General features: G+C 34.5%; 1 protein-coding gene across 1 annotated transcript in view; it reads left to right on the forward strand.

Annotated features, from left to right (window-relative positions):
* Positions 1 to 18,995, forward strand: part of CCSER1 (coiled-coil serine rich protein 1) — a 733,000-nt gene that overhangs the window by 459,214 nt on the left and 254,791 nt on the right. Inside the window, exon 6 of the mRNA XM_090267946.1 lies at positions 10,775 to 10,982. Within this exon, the coding sequence (XP_090124072.1) occupies positions 10,775 to 10,982 (208 nt within the window). The remainder of the gene's footprint in view (positions 1 to 10,774; positions 10,983 to 18,995) is intronic.

An 18,995-nucleotide genomic window follows, 5' to 3' on the forward strand; every position in this document is an offset into this window, starting at 1 on the left:
ACTGAGCCTCAGATTCTCTTGCTAGCCTTGAGGACTTGCAACAGATACTTATCCTTTGACAGTTCTATGATGTATAATTAGGGATAAACCATATTATGTGTTTTTCATTTACACAAGTGATATAGCCTATTATTTGTACAAAGTCCAGTGGTTTTTTTTTTTTTTTTTCCCGAAAGAGGAAAGGTAGACATGCTTTGTTTTCCCTACCCATTACTGGTTAAGTTTATTATTGTGTACAAAGTAACTACATTTTTTAGAATCAGGACCATTTGATGGTTCTACATATTGCGAGTGTGCTTTCCATATATAATGCTTATTATTATAACATCTAGCATAGATATTTAAAATAAAGGTAACACCTTTTTGAAGCAATTTTGTAATAAGCCATTCAAGTATCTTCCTATGAAACTGTTTACTATACTGTGTCACAAAGCTAGGTTCTTAGGATATTAATAGATATTTTCAGTGTTCAATAAATATTTAGTGAAATTATGAATGAATATTCAAATAAATGTAGGAAATAAAATTGCCAGTGTTATTTAGTTTTTATTATGCTAATACTACACCAGGAGCTCCTAGAAATGTAAACATTTTAAGCATATTTGATCATTGATATTTTGTTAAAAATAAAAAGGGATTATATTTCTTAGCCCCTAAAGCCACACTTGTATTATATATCACATGGGAGCAATCTGTTATAGGATTGGGTAAACCAGGAGAGCTGTTTTTATTCACCACACACTACAGCTACAGTTCAAACTAGCCATCCACAGTCTGGACCATGGCATTTTAATCCACACCAACAGATATCTATAGGTTTGCTTAACTGAATTCGTCGGCAGCCGTCCGTCTCGAGAGACGATGGTGTAGCTTCTTAAGTGTCTATCTGCACCGCCGAGAATGGCTGTGCAGTCCGACTCGGGAGTGACACGGTATCTGTCTCCTCCCGTGTTGAATCGACATCTTGCGATGACGCTGGAGTGTCCTCTCCAGTGAAGCTGAAGCTACAGAGCCTGGGCAGGGTGATATGGAGGGTCTGCTGTTGCCCATGCAGCAGACCCCCACTCTCTTCGCAGCTGAAGGGTCCAAGGGAAAGACGGAGTCAATACAGCTTGGCTTCAGGTGCGCCGCAGGAGTTGCCGGTGTTGACTACAACGTCAAACCGCCTTAGGGACTCCGGCTCCGGATTTTCTGTCGCGGTTTACTCCCTTAGCCTTTCCCCTGAAGAGGTATGCCGCAAGGCAGTGGAGGTTTTTTGGAATCAGAGTTTTCCTTCTCTGATGTGCCCTGACTGGAAGATCGAACCAGCGACACTTAGCCCGCAGGCCGACGCTCAATCCACTGAGCCAAACCAGCCAGGGCTTTAACTGAATTATACTTCATAGTATATTACTGATATCATGATTGGCTTTAAGATATCTTACAAAGTGGTGTAATTTAGTATAGAACTGACTGATATTTCAAGAAAATAATAGATTTACCAATTTATTAATCTTCAGGTACTTTCTAAGTTTTCTTAATCTTCCTTCAGGCACAGAGTTGTAACTGGTCCAGTACTATGATTCCAGCAGCCTCTTACTTTCTAGAACTAAAGTGTTGGAGGGCTTATTGGCTAGAACCTAATTATGTAGGTTTTATTTAGGAAGAAATAGCTTCAAAATAAATGGGAAGCTATACATTATTTTCTATAGTACTAAATATGAGGTCTTCCTCACCCAAATAATTGTGCCTTCACTACAACTTTATTTTCTAAAATAGGTCTGCCAAGAACAAGAATCTCACATCTCAAGAGGAGCTAGATTTAAGCCTAGAAGCCATGAAAATTCCTGCTACACTTTTTCCTTGTGCAACTATTTGATATATATATTCATACTCAATCATAGTTTCCTTTATTGTCATTATTAGTATTTATGTCATTATTATTGTTTTCATTATACCTTAATTTCTTCTTCTCTTTATTAACTGACCCATAATATTTTTACTACCTTGAATATTTATACCTTGGTAGAACTCCAAATATAAGTCTAAAAAGTGCTCCATGAAAACTTGTGATATACAAACATATTATTTAGGATTTTTAAGGTAAAATTCTTAGCAAATAACTGTCATATACTAATTCATTCTTTCAACAAATACTTTTTAATTCAAAAAATACTCATTGAGAGACTTTTTGGTGCTAGACACTTGGAAATACAAAGATCACCAAAAGAGGGTCTCTGCCTACTTTGGAGTTACTGAACTAAAGAGGAAAATCAATTAGTGTACCCTGCGGTAGTAGAAAGGATTAGAGAGGACTTCCTGAGAGAAGGAGTACGTTAATCCAGGCTTTAAGGATAAGAATAAATTAGCCATTCTGTATTAAAAACTCATATATATACTGGGGAAAATTATGACCAGTGAGTACAGTATGCCGGATTTCTTGTGCTAGTGCACTACATGTTTTGTTTGCCTTGTCAAGTCTAACAAGAAAAGATAAGATACGATGGGCTGGAGATAGAGTCCTGGAATTCATATATTTAAAAGTAAGTCAAATGATTTGTATGTGTGTATAAGATGTCTGTCAAGATACTTGGAAATCCTTGATTTTTAGTAACCTGTAAAAATCTTACTTTTCTAGTTGAAATTGAATATAGACCATTACCTCAAGAATGGAATCTGGGAAATATGGTTGATAAGATTGATATGGGTTTTATTAATATTTCCAAAATTGATAAGTTCTGTGATTCTAAAGATTTACTCAGAATCATAATCTCCAACTTTTTTATTTTTGAAAAGTAATGGAATTTTTTGTTTTCTTACCACTATATATAATGCCAATAATTTTAGGTATTGCCTTTATGCCAAGTTACAAAGCAAGAATCGATTTTCTATTTGGAAACACTACTTCCTAAATTATACACTCATAGATAACAGTTGTCATACTTAGATATTGAACATTTTAAAAATATATAGGGCATACAGCTATCATTTAAAACTGTGCTGTTGTCTGCAGGTTGTATAATATTTAGGATATCATCAATAGCATATATTATAACAGAATATTTATTGTAATTGACCCTAGCTGCTTATATTTGTAAAACATTGTATTTTATAAAGGCTACTTAGAGGCAAATTGAAGATATTATATAGTTTTGTTTTTTAAGTTCTGATATAATGTAAATTATTGGAAGGAAATATAAAGTAACATGTTTTCATAATTTTTATACATTTTACCACTATGTGTGCTTGATAAGTGATGATAAAAAGAGAATTTTACATAAAATTTTAAAAACAATAACCTTAAGCTCTAAATATTTTATGTGGTAACAAAATAGGATGGGTTTATGGAGGTAGTATGGTCCTAAAAATTCAATCAACTTTTCTACATCATATGGATTTGAAACAAGACACTGGTATTTTTGTGACTTATTATCCTGACATTAAAGGGAAGAGGGCAGGAAACAAATAACATTGGATATAAAATTATTTTCAAAAATATAATTTTCATCTCTGAAAATGATTCTTATCTTATTGATTTTATTACACCAAAAATATGAAACTCTTATAATTGAAAAAAGTTTATTTGAAAGAAGAAAACTATTCATAAAATGCAAGTTATATTACAGCTTGAGATTGTAACTTAAAAAAAAAAGATTTATAAAAGCAAAAGTACAATGAATAATGAATTCTCCTCTGTATTTTTCAGTCAAAATACTTCAAATTAATTATAATATATAGTGTTAAAAATATGTCTAATAGGTAGCTATAAAGTATGCATAAGTAACTATAAAAATTCCTAGTATCTAAAATATATTGATAGAATACCATGACCAAGCAAACATTAACTAGAACGAAATAATATAGTAAAACTCCTTTCCATTTTTAGATGGTTTTCATCTTTATAAATGCATTTGAAAGTAAATTCACAGCAATTTACTTCAATGGAGTTGAATTTTTAGCAATTTTGAAAAGATCATCAGTAATAATAATTGTCATAGTGAGATAATTATTCCTCAGAGATCAGGTTTTGCTTGACTATAACTTGTTTTCCTTGTATAGTTTAAAATTTCCTAAATAAAATAACTTCTATAAGGTGGTAAATGAGAAGGGTGGGAAATTTTTACTTCTCCCCACAAAGAGTAATGTACAATAAGGCAACTGTTGAATATAAAAGTCTGCAAATGCATTAGGGAATTGATGTTTATGTGACTGGAGAGAAGGTTTCTAAGCATTTTTAAAAATATTTTCTTGATATCTATTAGACAAAGGAAATCCAGTAAGTCTGTGAGATTTTCTAGATTGAGAATCACTTCTAAAATATCAGGAAGCATTAATAAGAATTTTATTTCCATCCGTACAAAATGTTTTTGATGATTCTGTGCCCTCAAATTTCTCCTGTTTTTAATGCTCTGGGAAAGAAAACTAGTTATACTAATTATTCGATCATAACACAGTTAAAACATACAATATGCTTAAATGACTAATTACAAAGTGAAATATGTATGTGAGCACAAACAGATTTGATGTTTATATATGTGCATGCACATGTGATCTTTTTTAAACAGTAATTTGAGTCATTCTTTGGTGAGCTTTACTGTACTTTCATCTCCACATTTATTAATTCTAACTCTTTTTCTTAGGGAAATGATCTTAAACTGAATTTTAAATGATATGTGAGAACAAAAGTAGAGATTTGGAGGAAGAAATGTGTATAGCATTAATGGCATGGAGAAAAGTTACTTAACATAGACATTAGGCCATCCTTATTTTTTTCAAGTTGAACGATTACATTTAAAGTCTGTAAGAGCAGACATCTATTCATATAATATGTACTTTTTCTAAAATTTCAAAGAGGGAAATTATAACTTTTCTGGGGAGTAGGAGTCCTTACTATTTAAACTCACTCCCTAATTTTATAATATAAAATTTCACTATTCCAGGTACAGTGAAAGAATAGAGAAATATGAATGTATTTTAAATGTTAATTCAGTTAAAAGATTGTTATGGAAGGGAGAGAAAGACCTGAGTCAAGAAGCTCCCTCCCCCACCTCAATTCTTGAATTCTCATCCTCCAAACACAAATTCAAGCGAGAGACAAACACGTATAGTGGAAATGAGATAGCAAGTTTATTTATGAAACACACGAGCACAAAGCTGCAAGTGGGCACCCATAAAGTTGGTAGTAAGTTTGTTAATAAGTGAGCCAAGGCTACAAGTGGGTACTTAGCTAATCTAAGTACCCTGACTGTTGGGGTTCAGGGGTTATATAACCCAATTGGCTTCTAGGTTCTTCCTCCTCCCCCCTGAGAATAATGTCCACCTACAGAGACTTGCTTTCTTAGTTAGTAAAGGCTCTTTTTCTTAGTGAATTTGTTACAGAAACTCCCTTCCCCAGCATGGGCTCCTCTCTTCTTCTTGTGCCATTCCCACCTGTGATGTTCAGCACACCCAGCAGTGTTAGTCAGATTGTTGCAGAAGCCCCTTTTCTCAGCACAGTCTTAAGGACTCTCTCCTCGCCGCGTGCTATTTTGCTTGTAATGCTCGGGACACCTGGCAGTCTTATCAAGTGGAGCTCTGGACTGCTGATTTAATTGGTGAGACTTGGTGCCCTTTTGCTTCTAGCCTCCTGTATTAAGTTCTTGTTAGATTTTAATGGCAAAGGCCCTGTTTGTATTTCCCATCTGACCACTCATTCCTAGCTGCTACTAACAAGGTGATTTAATATTGAAAACAGAATGCTGGACTACAAGTCAGGAGATCAGAATTCTACATCTGGTAGCCGTGTGACACTCAGAAAATCAATTTAGGTTTGATCTTCCTCATCTGTTAAGTAAGAATGTTAAACTCAAAGTGATGAAAAGCAAGGACCTACAACATAGATTACTCTATCCAGCAAAGCTATCATTTAGAATGGAAGGGCAGATGAAGTGCGTCCCAGACAAGGTAAAGCTAAAGGAGTTCATCATCAGCAAGCCCTTGTTATATGAAATGTTAAAGCGACTTATTTTAGAAAAAAAAAAAAGAGATCAAAACTATGAACAGTAAAATGACAACAAATTCACAACTATCTAAAAACAAAAACAAAAACAAAAGAAACCAAGCAAGCAACTAGAACAGGAACAGAATCATAGATTTGGAGACCATATGGAGGGTTATCTATCAATGGTGAGAGTGAAGGGGGAGAAGAGACGGGAAGGTGTAAGGATTGAGAAGCATAATTGGTAAGTGCAGAATAGAGAGAAGTATGTTAAGAATGGGAAAGGAAATGGAGAAGCCAAAGAGCTTATATGCACAACCCATGGACATGAACTAAGGGGGAATTGCTGGAGGGAAGTGGGGTACTGGGCAGAGGGAGACAAAGGGAAAAATTTGGGGGACAACTATAATAGTGTAATCAATAAAACATACTTTAAAAAAGAATGTTAAACTAGGTGCACTAATTTTTTTTAGTATTAAATTTGATTAATCTATTGATATGAGTGTTACACACAATTGTGCAAGCTTTTGTGGATACATTAATAAACAAGAAAGAAAAGTACTGTTCCTATTTCCTTAGAATATGTCTCAAATAAAACCATTAAATACTTAACACAATTAATTGTTATTTTTTATTTCTAGGTTTAATGTCCTTACTGGAATATATTCTTTAGTAGTTATACTAATTAGAGTGCTTTCAGTTTGAGTCAAAAAATATGTTATCTTTTCTGACAAGAAATCTGGAAGTAGTAAGTCTTCAGTGTTGATTAATGCAGAGAAATTATATCATTAAGTAGACAGGTGTACCTAATGTTTTGCTCCTCAGTTTTCCCACAGCTGAGTCTCTTCCTATTTGCAGAGTACATCAATAGTTCCAAACAGTACATCAAGTGAAAGAAACATCAAACTAAAGACAGCTCTCCCTTTCCTATGTCTCTGTTTACCAGATATTTCCTTGAAGACCCCCACCAAATTTCCTGTTAATTCTTGACATCATGGAAAGCCAGCACGTAACCAAATTAGGGAATTTCTTATTTTTATTATGTTTTTGTTTTAAAGAAGCAGGAAGGAGATGTGAATATTAGTGGGCAGGCAGCTAAAAATGTCCACCATATATATATATACTATCAGAAAGCATATGTTTCTAGACTTTTTATCATTTTTATTTCTCTGATGCGATTAATCATCTATTTATTTATTATGTCTTCTTTTTCTATTAAGACTTTGAACATGTTGATAATAGTTGTTTAAAGTTCTTGTCTGTTAATTTTAATATGTGGGTCATTTCATAGTGTCTATTAATTGTCTTTTGTTTCTTTGCCTGTCTATTCACTTGAATTTTTGTCAGACATTGTGAATGTCATGTTTTTGAGAGTCTGCATTTTATTTGGTTTTCCTTTAGAGAAAAAAAAGCGTTGTTCTAGCAGGCAGTTAATTTACAAATTGATCAGATTGATTTTTGAAGTTTTTTTCAGTTTGGAATGCTTATGTCTCCCAGCACTAGGTGACTTCTTTGTCTGGCAGGTATTCTCTGTATCTGCATAGGCATAAAAACTGCAGCTTCTGTTTTTACAGACCATAACCAATTTTAACACCCTGAGACCATCACAGTGCCAACTCATATAATCATTGCTGTTTTGAGTTTGTGCTTTTGGCACTCGGAAATGTTTCTGTCTTTCTATCATGCACTGTAATATGTTTAAAAATAAATGAGGTTATAAGCTGTCAAGTGTTTTTCCGTATTTGGAACAAGAGGTGAAGTTAGTGTAGGTCAGCTTAGTCCAATGTATTCCCAGAGGTCTGCTCAAATTTATTTTTTTAACTGCATCTGTGATAAATGCTACCACGAAAGGCTTAGTATAGAAAAGAGGAACCTGTGTAGGTTTGAAAGGCAGAGATGCAAAGGAGGTTTCCCTGAAGAAGTACTTATCTGAAGGTGGATAAGCAACACTTTACAGGCAGATAGAATAACATAATACAAAGTTCCTGAGAAAGGATGGAGCTTGGCACATTTCAGACCTGAATGAAGGCAAATAAAATTGAAGCTCAAAATCAAGGAAGCAGTTGTTACAAAATGAGATATAATGAGGCAGACAGGTGCTAGGTTATGAAGGTCCTTGTTGGCTATGTTAAGATACTTGGATTTTATTTTACCTTCCCCCCATATAATCCCTCTCCTCTATCCATTAGTTCAGGTAGTATAAAATTCTTTTACATGAATATTCATATGTAAATGTAAGGTGTCAACAAGTTTTTACAACCCCTATACTACCATGGAGGGATGGATGCTCGTTCCATCCCATCTAAATATACAGCTAAATATCCAACTGTAAAACAATTTGAGGTACAAGGTTTTTTCCTAAAATGACACTTTCAGATAAACAATATATTTTATAGTAAATATGAGAAAAAATAGCTTATTCATCAATAGGCTTTTTGTAGTTCCTTTAACTGACAATTTTTATTAGGTTATGGGCTACCAGTTTATACCAGAGTGATACCTTTGCATCTCTCTGAGAATTATTCAAGCTGAGATTTAATATACCATAAATAACCTGGCCCTTTTTGAAAATCTACTTAATGAAGCTTTTGAAGGCAGATGCAAGTATATGCTTATTTATAGTGCTGAGCAAATAGAGATTATTTTTACCTCCACTCTTTGGATATCTGGTTCAGAAATCATAGCCACATTATAAAGTATAAATCTTTGAGGTCCCTGTGGTCATAGATGTTTACTATAATGAAAGGTGTCAGTGCACTAAAGAAGGAGTAGCTCCTACGACAGGTAAGAGCATCAATCCTTTGCAACTAGAATGATCTTGTTTTTTGGCCATTGTATTAGGAAGTTTTCAAATGATTTGAAGAGTACATATGGATGAGAAAAACATTTTCTCAGTGTTAAAATGATAGTGCTAGTTATAACAAAATGATAAAATATGAAAATACTCTTATTTTTTTCTCCCATGTAAGGAAAAACCCTTTACTCATTCTACAGTTTTTATATATATTCCTATTGAATTTGTCTGTCACACTGAAAAGAGAACTAGCTTGATAGAAAATTCCTTTCACACAAAGGATAGTGAAGAAAGTACAAAGCCAATTCACCACAGTAGTATAAGTCATATGCTTTAAGAAACACTTCAAACTCAGGTTTTTCAGGTTGAAACTTTCAAAAATATATTTAATGTAACATTTATGAGTTTTGCTTTTAATTTTATTAAAAACCTTTGTGGTTTTGGTACTTATGGACAGAGAAAGACCACTAAGTCTCAATATGACTTTATCTAAATGTTACAGAATTTTAGACTTAGTCAGCATCATAAGCAACAAGGCGAGTGTAAATAACCACCAAACAATTCTACGAAAGATTCAGGGAGTTCAAACAGAGAGGGGGAAATAATGAGCTCAATGGTGACTACATTGCCTTTGTTTTTGTGTGCAGTAGTTATGATAATTAATGAACCACTGTTTCAGGCCTCAGTATTTAATTTTTTTTTCCAAGTTAAGGGATTATCTTTCTTTATATAAGCAACATTTGTTCAATTTCCTGAAACTACAACAATTCAGGGTTGGCGGACAGAGAGCCATATATCCCAAAGTGCCTAACTGTATTATGTGGTGAACCCTCCTAATGCAGGAACAAGGGAGGACCTAAGCCTACCTCTACCCTCTGGGTTTATTATGGGTTGTCTGTGCTAGAGGAAGCCACGTTTCCAAATTAGTGACGTTCTCATTTCCTTATGAACTACAGGGATAGATTTTTTTTTTTTTAGGTGAATTTATTCAGAGACACTCTGGTAATTTTGGCTCAATAAAGGTCTATTGTGAAAAGCACCAATATTCAAAATATTTAACAATTGTAGACCCTGAGCATGAATCAATCAGAAATACAGTGACCGCACACATAGAACAGGAGGGCTGTGCTGGCCCGTGCAGTAAAGAGCAGTCCTGTTTAACAGCCCATTTTACTACTTCAACCGAATTAAGAATGGTTTTGATTACTGTGACCTTTAGCCAACTATTTTTCCTGGAGAAATAAAATGTTTCAAGATAAGAAATTCATGTGAAAGAAAATCAGTTGTTATTTTTTTTTGGTATCAACTACTACGAAGTTAATGATTCTGGGGAGACTCTTGAGGTCAGTGACCCAATCCTATTAATCCTTGAAACTTCAGCGACTGTTGCTGTGCTGGACACAGTGGCATGACGTAAATGTTTCCCATCATTGTGAAAATATGCCATCATTTTGTCTTCTTGGAATTAAGAACAGATCCAAACTTTTCAAGTGAAAAACAAATGACTAATTTTATTGTCTGAATGCATTGCTGTATGTAGCCCATTCGTAACTGTGTGAAAATGACAGATATCTTTAGTTTTTTAAATGTTAAATTATAATTCTCAGAACCTCAATAAATTCCTGAAACTAGTTTTTAACTTCACATTAGTACAGTTTCTGAAAGCTTTGTCAGTCTTCACTGATGTTTAGAATCACGATTAAACAGTTTACACACACACACACACACAAATAGCAATCTAAAAGGAATTATAAAACGTTAGCTTAATTATTTTTTTCTAATGGTGGTGGTAAATTTTCAACTGTTGGAGGCAGCCCTGTAATACATAACAATTCGCCTTACAGAAAAATTTCTGGGTGCAAATGAGTTGTGTGTATAGAATATTACAAATGATTGTGTTACAAAGACTAATCAGAAATATGAGGGTCACAAGGCAATGTTTTCTAGCTCACTACTGACATTGATGGAAAATACAGCTGTGAATATGCTACATTATAATTTTTGCTTATTATTTTTCTTATTAGGAACCTTTCACTGAAATTAACAAAAGACATTGATCAGGAAGCCAGGCCTTCCCACATTAGCCGCATGCCCAGCAGCCCATCTGCAGACTGGCCCCTGCAAGGTGTGGAAGAAAATGGAGGCATAGATTCTCTGCCGTTCAGACTGATGTTACAGGACTGCACAGCCGTCAAGACATTATTATTAAAGATGAAGAGAGTTCTTCAAGAGGTATGGTTTACTCTAAGATTAATGTCTTTCAGTGCTGGTACACAGTTAGTCCTGAATTCTGTTACTAATTAACTGCATGACACTGGGTAGGGATCAGGTAGCCTCTTGGAGTTCAGCTTGTCTCATATATCAAAAGCAGGATTAGGAGTGCTGGTGTAGAGGTACCCTTCAGCTCTAAAATTGTAATATGCCGTGAAGAAATTGAAAAAGAATAATTGATACCAAGCCTGGGAAAAATCAGGTAAAAAGAAATAGGCATTAACTGCTATGTTTATATGTTTTTATAAAGCTAAATAGACACACACTAAATGAACTTCACTTTAAAGATACCGAGGCCTTATTTATATGATATGTAAAAATTTAGTCATTTAGTTCCAATAAAAATCAACCCAGTAAAATGTAATCTGAATGTTTGACTGTTTCTCCTCTATAGAACACAGTTGTCCTGCACAGCCTATGTTCATTTAGATGACGAGCGGGTTAGGAATGGGCCTAATGGATCCCTTTCATTTTTATGTCCAAGATTCATCTGTTCTTTAGATTCAAGTGTGTTATGGTTTTACTTTTATAATTACCCCAGTTATTTCCTGTCAGGGATTTTTATCAAAGGTGTATGCATTAGAATTCAAGACAACTGTCTCCAATTTCTGACTTCTAATTCAATGACTTTACTATATGCCATTGTTATTCACTTGGTTTCTTTTTGTTGATAAGATATACTTATAAATAGTGTGAAAAGAGAACTCAGTAATATTGTGGTTAACCTTATAATGATAATCACTGATAACTGTTTTTCTAACACTTTGATTATAAGAAAAATGCTAGCTGCTACCACTAGAGGCCACAATGGAATTAGGAAGAGAGAAGGATATTTAAGAGAAATGATTTTGACAGACTATTGAGGACACCCAGTCACGTGTTCTTTTAAACCAAAAACTGGAAGAGATATCTACATCTCATACTAGTTACTATTACTGGTGGTCTTTTTGTCTAGAATATATGCAGGGGTGTGCAGGAGTTAGGTATGCTTATACTTGATTACTGTTAGAATTTCAGGAATTTTGAGAGTAGCAGTTAAGTACAGGCACAGAAAATTAAATTACATACACTTATAGTGAAACATTGCATTTTTAAAAACCTAATCAGAGCTCAAAACTCATTTTCTATTTATTATACAATATTTTACTATTAACTATACTCATGACCTTATTTGTATTTATTGGATATATATGTGGATATTCTATATAATAGCTACTGTGCATATTTCCCAACTGTAGATTCATTTAGGTCATTTTGGTACCTTGATATCAGCCACACGGGAGTGTTAAGCCACAGAAATTGGCAAACACTATAAATTAAGGCATTTAATTTTTGATGAGCATTGTATTAAATATTTACCAACACACCACTATCTGATGACTATATTGTTTCTACATTGATAACATAAGCATTTTTTTGCACTTGTGGAATATCCCTGACCTTTGGCTCAACATACAGTCTGAACCACTTTGAACAAGGCAAACTTAATAACAGCTGTTATATTAAAAATCATCAATAAGTCAACAAACAGCAACTGCTTGCAAGGATGTGGAGAAAGGGAACCCTCCCGCACGGTTGATGGGAATGCAGACTGGTGCAGCCACTGTGGAAAGCAGCACAGAGATACTCAAAAAATTAAAAATGGATCTGCCTTTTGACCCTATGATCCCACTTCTGGGAATAGATCCAAAAATAAACAAAACACTAAATTGAAAAAACATAAGCACTCCTATGTTCTTTGCAGCATTATTTACAATTGCCAGAATATGGCAACAGCCCAAACGTCCATTGGTTGATGAGTGGATAGAACAACTATGGGACATTTACACAATGGACTGCTACCTGGCCATAAAAATATATATAAAAAAAAAAAGTTTTACTATATATGACAATATGGATGGACCTGGAACATTATGCTAAGTGAAATAAGCCAGTCAGAGAAAGACAAATACCATATGATTTCACTCATATGTGGAATCTAATGAACAAACTGAACTAACAAGGAAAATAGAGCAGACTCAGAGAGAGCAGGTTGAAAGCTAAACAGGGGAGGGAAGGGGGTGGAGGGACTGAGCAAAAAGGAAAAAGTACTCATGGGTGTGGACAATAGTGTGGTGATTGCGGTGGGGGGAAGGTATAAGGGGACTGAATGGTAATGGAAAAAATACGATAAAAAATAAGATATTAATCTTAAAGCTGGTAACATTCAACTCTCTGGCTTTCTATTATCTCTCTTTAGATTTTAACTAGAAAAATAATTAATACAAGTAAAGGAAAGTAGAAGAACTGACAGGAAGAGCCAGGAGGCTTTCTTAGGGTACTCAATTTTATAATTTAAAGCTATTTAGTGATGTTCACTATCAAGTCAATGTTCAGAATATCTTGAGACTGTTTTTATACTTATGTGTTTTATACTTATCTGTTTTCTTCATGAAAAAGTATTTGAAGAAACTGAAGAGAATTGATTTTTAAAGCTGATGTACAATAAGGAATAATTACATCTATTTGTTAAGCCCAGTCAGAGAACAGGGAGTCTTAAAGTCTCCTTGGTCAACAAGAAAAGCAATATTATGCTTAACATAGACAAGTGTTCTAGTAATAATATGTTCATACTGGATGCTTTTAAATAAAATGGTTTATTGAAATATTTTTAAACTAGGCATTTTCAATGGAATTTCACATTTCATTACTATATTTGAGTTTAATACCAACTATTCATTTTATATTAAAATATCTTTTTAATATAGAAAAATAGCGTTTATTCCTAGTTTATGAACTTATTTTTTATGCTGCATAGTAGTCCAACTTTAATATACACATTATATTTTAACTGTACAAGAAATCAGTTATTTTGTTTTTAAGGTAAAAAGGTAATTAATGAGTTTAATATATCACACTAGAAAAATCCTCTTATTTGAAAAATTTCCTAATGGTGCTCAGTTGATATTTAAGATCTGAATTCTAAGATGGATCAAGTGTGAAAAATCTGAATGAAATCTCACACTCTAATTTTGTTCCCCCTTTTGTAGATAACTTGCTGTTACTAAAATGCACATATATATTCCCAACAACCCCAAACATCACAAATATTGACTCTTATTTTTAAAAAAAGCTGACTTAGGGCCCTTAGAAATTCTACTGTCATTTTATTCTATAGTATTACTGGCAAAAGAAGTGTCTATAGCAAAGGCGATTGTTTTTCTGCTTAATTTTTTAAACATAATTTCATTAGCTACAAGAAGAAGATGCTTAATATCTACAGAAATAGTTTCTGTTATAATGTTTCCCTTTAGTTTGCTCTGTTCTTTTATAAACTACTCTCAGAAGTAACATATCATTGCTTTTGTGAAATTTATTTATTGATGACAACAACCACCTTGATTCAGCATGGAAAGGCACTACACAAAGATCTGGTGACGAGGAGGTGGGGAACATTATAGCCCTTCCTGGAGGCTGGCTACCACATTCTACCCTCTGGCCCCCAATGATGCATCTCTCATAGTACAAAGTACACTTACCCCCTCCTAAGGCTACCCAAACCATCATTTCATTACAGCATCAGCTGAAACTACAGAATCTTATCATGTAAAGCATGTGCAGTTGTAGATGAGGCTTAAGTACAGTGACTCAAGTACAGTTCTTCATTTAAAGGCTGTTAATTAATGCATAGGATAGCAGTTTCTTGATTAGGACTTAAAGCCTGAGAATAATTTGCCATGGTTTTTAGTTCCTCCCTCGTATTCTCTATTCTACCCTCCTAATTATTATTTCTTTTCGTGTAAAATTAGCACATGTTTACAGCTGAATAGTTTTCTCCTTATTTATGCTTGCAGACATTGTTATCCAAAGGCCTCTTTTATTTTTGTACTGTCTCTTTCCCTTTAAGTCCAACTACAAAGTCTTTTTGTAAATATAATTCACTTAAATTCTTTCAGGATCTCTTGTGAACCTTATAGGGAATTCACTCTATCAGACAAAAGCCACACTCACAAATCTCTACAAGATAAGCCCTTCTTTAACTTGAAATAGCTGCTGGACAGTCCTTTACGATTTTACAATATTAATTGTCAGTTGGTAGGATTTGTGAGACACACCCTAAAACCTTCAACTGAAGTCACCTTTTTTTTTTTTTTTTTTTTTTATTTTGGTTTTTCAATTACAGTTATCCCCTTTTCCCCCAATTTCTCTCCCCCACCCAGCCCACCCCCTCTTCCGCAATCATATCCCTCCCCGTTGTCTATGTCCATGAGTCTTTTATACAGGCTCTTTAATTAATCCCTTCCCTTACTTATCCCCCTTCTCTCCCTCTCCCCTCCCCCCTATTGACTTCTATTCTGCTCTTTGTTCTATTTAGTTCCTTTGTTTGTGTTGTTCTTTAGTTTCCTGTATTAGGTGATATCATATGGTATTTTTCTTTCTTTGCCTGGCTTATTTCACTAAGCATAATTCTCTCTAGTTCCATCCATGTTGTTGCAAATGGTAGGAGTTCCTTCTTTCTTTCTGCTACATAGTATTCCATTGTGTAAATGTACCACAGTTTTTTGATCCACTCATCTACAGATGGGCACTTAGGTTGTTTCCAGCACTTAGCTATTGTAAACAGTGCTGCTATGAACATAGGAGTGCATAAGTTCTTTTGAATTGGTGTTTCAAGATTCTTCGGGTATAATCCTAGTAGTGGAGTCGCTGGTTCAAAAGGCAGTTCCATTTTTAATCTTTTGAGGTAATTCCATACTGTTCTCCATAGTGGCTGCACCAGTCTGCATTCCCACCAACAGTGCAGTAGGGTTCCCGTTTCTCCACATCCTCGCCAGCACTTGTTGCTTGTTGATTTGTTGATGATGGCCATTCTGACTGGTGTAAGGTGGTATCTCATTGTGGTTTTTATTTGCATCTCCCTGATGGCTAATGATGTTGAGCATTTTTTCATGTGTCTATGGACCTTCTGTATGTCCTCTTCGGAGAAGTGTTTGTTCAGGTCCCTTGCCCATTTTTTAATTGGGTTGTTTGTTTTCTTGATGTTGAGTCGTATCAGCTCTTTATATATTTTGGAAATCAGTCCCCTGTCTGTGATGTCATTGGCAAATATGTTTTCCCATATGGTTGGTTTCCTTTTCATTTTGCTGATGTTTTCTTTTGCTGAGCAGAAACTCTTCAGTTTGATGTAATCCCATTTATTTATTTTTTCCTTTATTTCTCTTGCTTTAGGAGATGTATCCGTGAAGAGATTGTTACGTGAGATATCTGATATTTTCTTGCCTATGTTTTCCTCTAGGACTTTTATGGTGTCACGGCTTACATTTAAGTCTTTGATCCATCTTGAGTTTATTCTCGTGTGTGGTGTAAGTTGGTGGTCTAGTTTCATTTTTTTGCAGGTCCCTATCCAGTTCTCCCAGCACCATTTGTTAAAGAGGCTCTTCTCACTCCATTTTATGTTCCCTCCTCCTTTATCAAAGATTAGTTGACCATAGAGGCCTGGGTTTATTTCTGGACTCTCTATTCTGTTCCACTGATCTATATGTCTGTTCTTATGCCAGTACCATACTGTTTTGATTACAGTGGCTTTGTAGTATTGTTTGATATCTGGTGTTGTGATTCCTCCTGCTGTGTTCTTCTGTCTCAAGATTGCTTTTGCTATTCGGGGTCTTTTTTGGTTCCATATGAATTTATGGAGTATTTGTTCTAGGTCTGTGAAATATGTCATTGGTATTTTAATAGGGATTGCATTGAATTTGTAAATTGCTTTGGGTAGTATGGCCATTTTGATGATGTTGATTCTTCCCATCCAAGAACATGGTATTTGCTTCCATTTATTTGTTTCTTCCTTAATTTCTTTCTTCAATGTTATATAATTTTCAGAGTACAGGTCTTTTATCTCTTTGGTTAAGTTTACTCCTAGGTACTTTATTTTTCTTGTTGCTATAGTAAATGGTATTTTCTTTTTTGTCTCTGTCTCTGCTATTTTATTGTTGGTGTACAGAAATGCCTTGGATTTCTGTATATTTATTTTGTATCCTGCGATTTTGCCGAATTCACTTATTATATTGAGTAGTCTTTTAGTGGAGTTTATAGGATTTTCTAGGTATACTATCATATCATCTGCATATAATGAAAGTTTCACTTCCTCTTTCCCAATTTGGATTCCTTTTATTTCTTTTTCTTGTCTGATTGCTGTGGCTAGGACTTCCAACACTATGTTGAAAAGGAGTGGAGAGAGTGGACAACCTTGTCTCGTTCCTGAGTTCAGGGGGAATGCTTTCAGTTTTTGTCCATTGAGTATGATGTTGGCCTCAGGCTTCTCATATATAGCCTTAATTATGTTAAGATATGCTCCCTTTATTCCCATTTTGCTGAGTGTTTTCATCATAAATGGGTGTTGAACTTTATCAAATGCTTTTTCTGCATCTATTGATATGATCATGTGATTTTTGTCTTTCATTCTGTTTAGGTGATGTATTATATTTATTGATTTGCGAATATTAAACCATCCTTGCATCCCTGGAATGAAGCCCACTTGATCATGATGTATGATCTTTTTGATGTGTTGCTGGATCCTGTTTGCCAATATTTTATTGAGGATTTTAGCATCGATGTTCATCAGTGATATTGGCCTGTAGTTTTCTTTCTTTGTTGTGTCTTGACCTGGTTTGGGGATTAGGATAATACTGGCTTCATAGAAAGAGTTTGGGATTTTCCCTTCTTCTTGGATTTTTTGGAACAGTTTGAGGAGGATAGGAGTTAGTTCTTCCCTGAATGTTTTGTAGAATTCGCCTGTGAAGCCATCCGGTCCAGGGCTTTTGTGTGCCGGGAGATTTTGGATTACTGTTTCAATTTCCTTCTTTGTTATTGGTCTGTTGAGACTTTCCACTTCTTCTTGATTCAGTTTTGGAAGGTTGTATGTTTCTAGAAATTTGTCCATTTCTTCTAGATTGTCAAATTTCTTGTCATACAGTTGTCTGAAGTAATTTCTAACTATCATTTGTATTTCTGAGGTATCAGTCGTGATTTCTCCTCTTTCATTTCTGATTTTGTTTATTTGTGTCTTCTCTCTTTTTTTCTTGATTAGACTGGCTAGAGGCTTGTCTATTTTGTTGATTTTTTCGAAGAACCAGCTCCTAGTTTCGTTGATCTTTTGGATTGTTTGTTTAGTCTCTATGTCATTTAGTTCTGCTCTGATCTTGATGATTTCATTCCTTCTTCTTGCCCTAGGCTTTGTTTGTTGTTGTTGTTCTAGTTCTTGTAGCATTGTGGTTAGGTTTTTTATTTGAGATTCTTCTAGCCTTTTCAGATATGCCTGTATTGCTATAAACTTCCCTCTCAGGACTGCTTTTGCTGTGTCCCACAGGTTTTGGGTTGTTGTGTGCTCATTATCATTAGTTTCTAGAAATTTCTTGATTGCTTCTTTGATGTCATTGTTAACCCATTCATTATTTAATAGCATGTTATTCAATCTCCATGAGTTTGGGTGTCTTTGATTTTTTCCTCTGAGGTTGATTTCTAGTTTCAAGGCATTGTGATCTGAAAAGATGCTTGATATTATTTCAATTTTCTTGAATTTGTTGAGGCTTGTTTTGTGACCTATCATGTGGTCTATCTTTGAAAATGTCCCATGTGCACTTGAAAAGAATGTATATTTTGCTTCTTTGGGGTGAAAAGTTCTATATATATCAGTTAGATCCATGTGGTTTAGTGTGTTGTTCAATGCCTGTATATCCTTGGTGTTTCTTTGCTTTGATGATCTGTCTATTGTTGATAATGGAGTGTTGAAGTCCCCTACTATGAGTGTGTTGTTGTTGATATCCTTTTTGTGGTCTTCTAGTATTTGCTTTATGTATTTGGGTGCTCCTATGTTGGGTGCATATATGTTTATCAAAGTCATATCTTCTTGATGGATTGTTCCTTTAAGTATTATGAAATGTCCTTCTTTGTCTCTTTTTATTGTCCTTGCTTTGAAATCCATTTTGTCTGATATGA

Source organism: Furipterus horrens, unplaced genomic scaffold, assembly GCF_987537825.1.
Source record: "Furipterus horrens unplaced genomic scaffold, mFurHor1.1.pri manual_scaffold_2, whole genome shotgun sequence".
Taxonomy (NCBI): Eukaryota; Metazoa; Chordata; class Mammalia; order Chiroptera; family Furipteridae; genus Furipterus; species Furipterus horrens.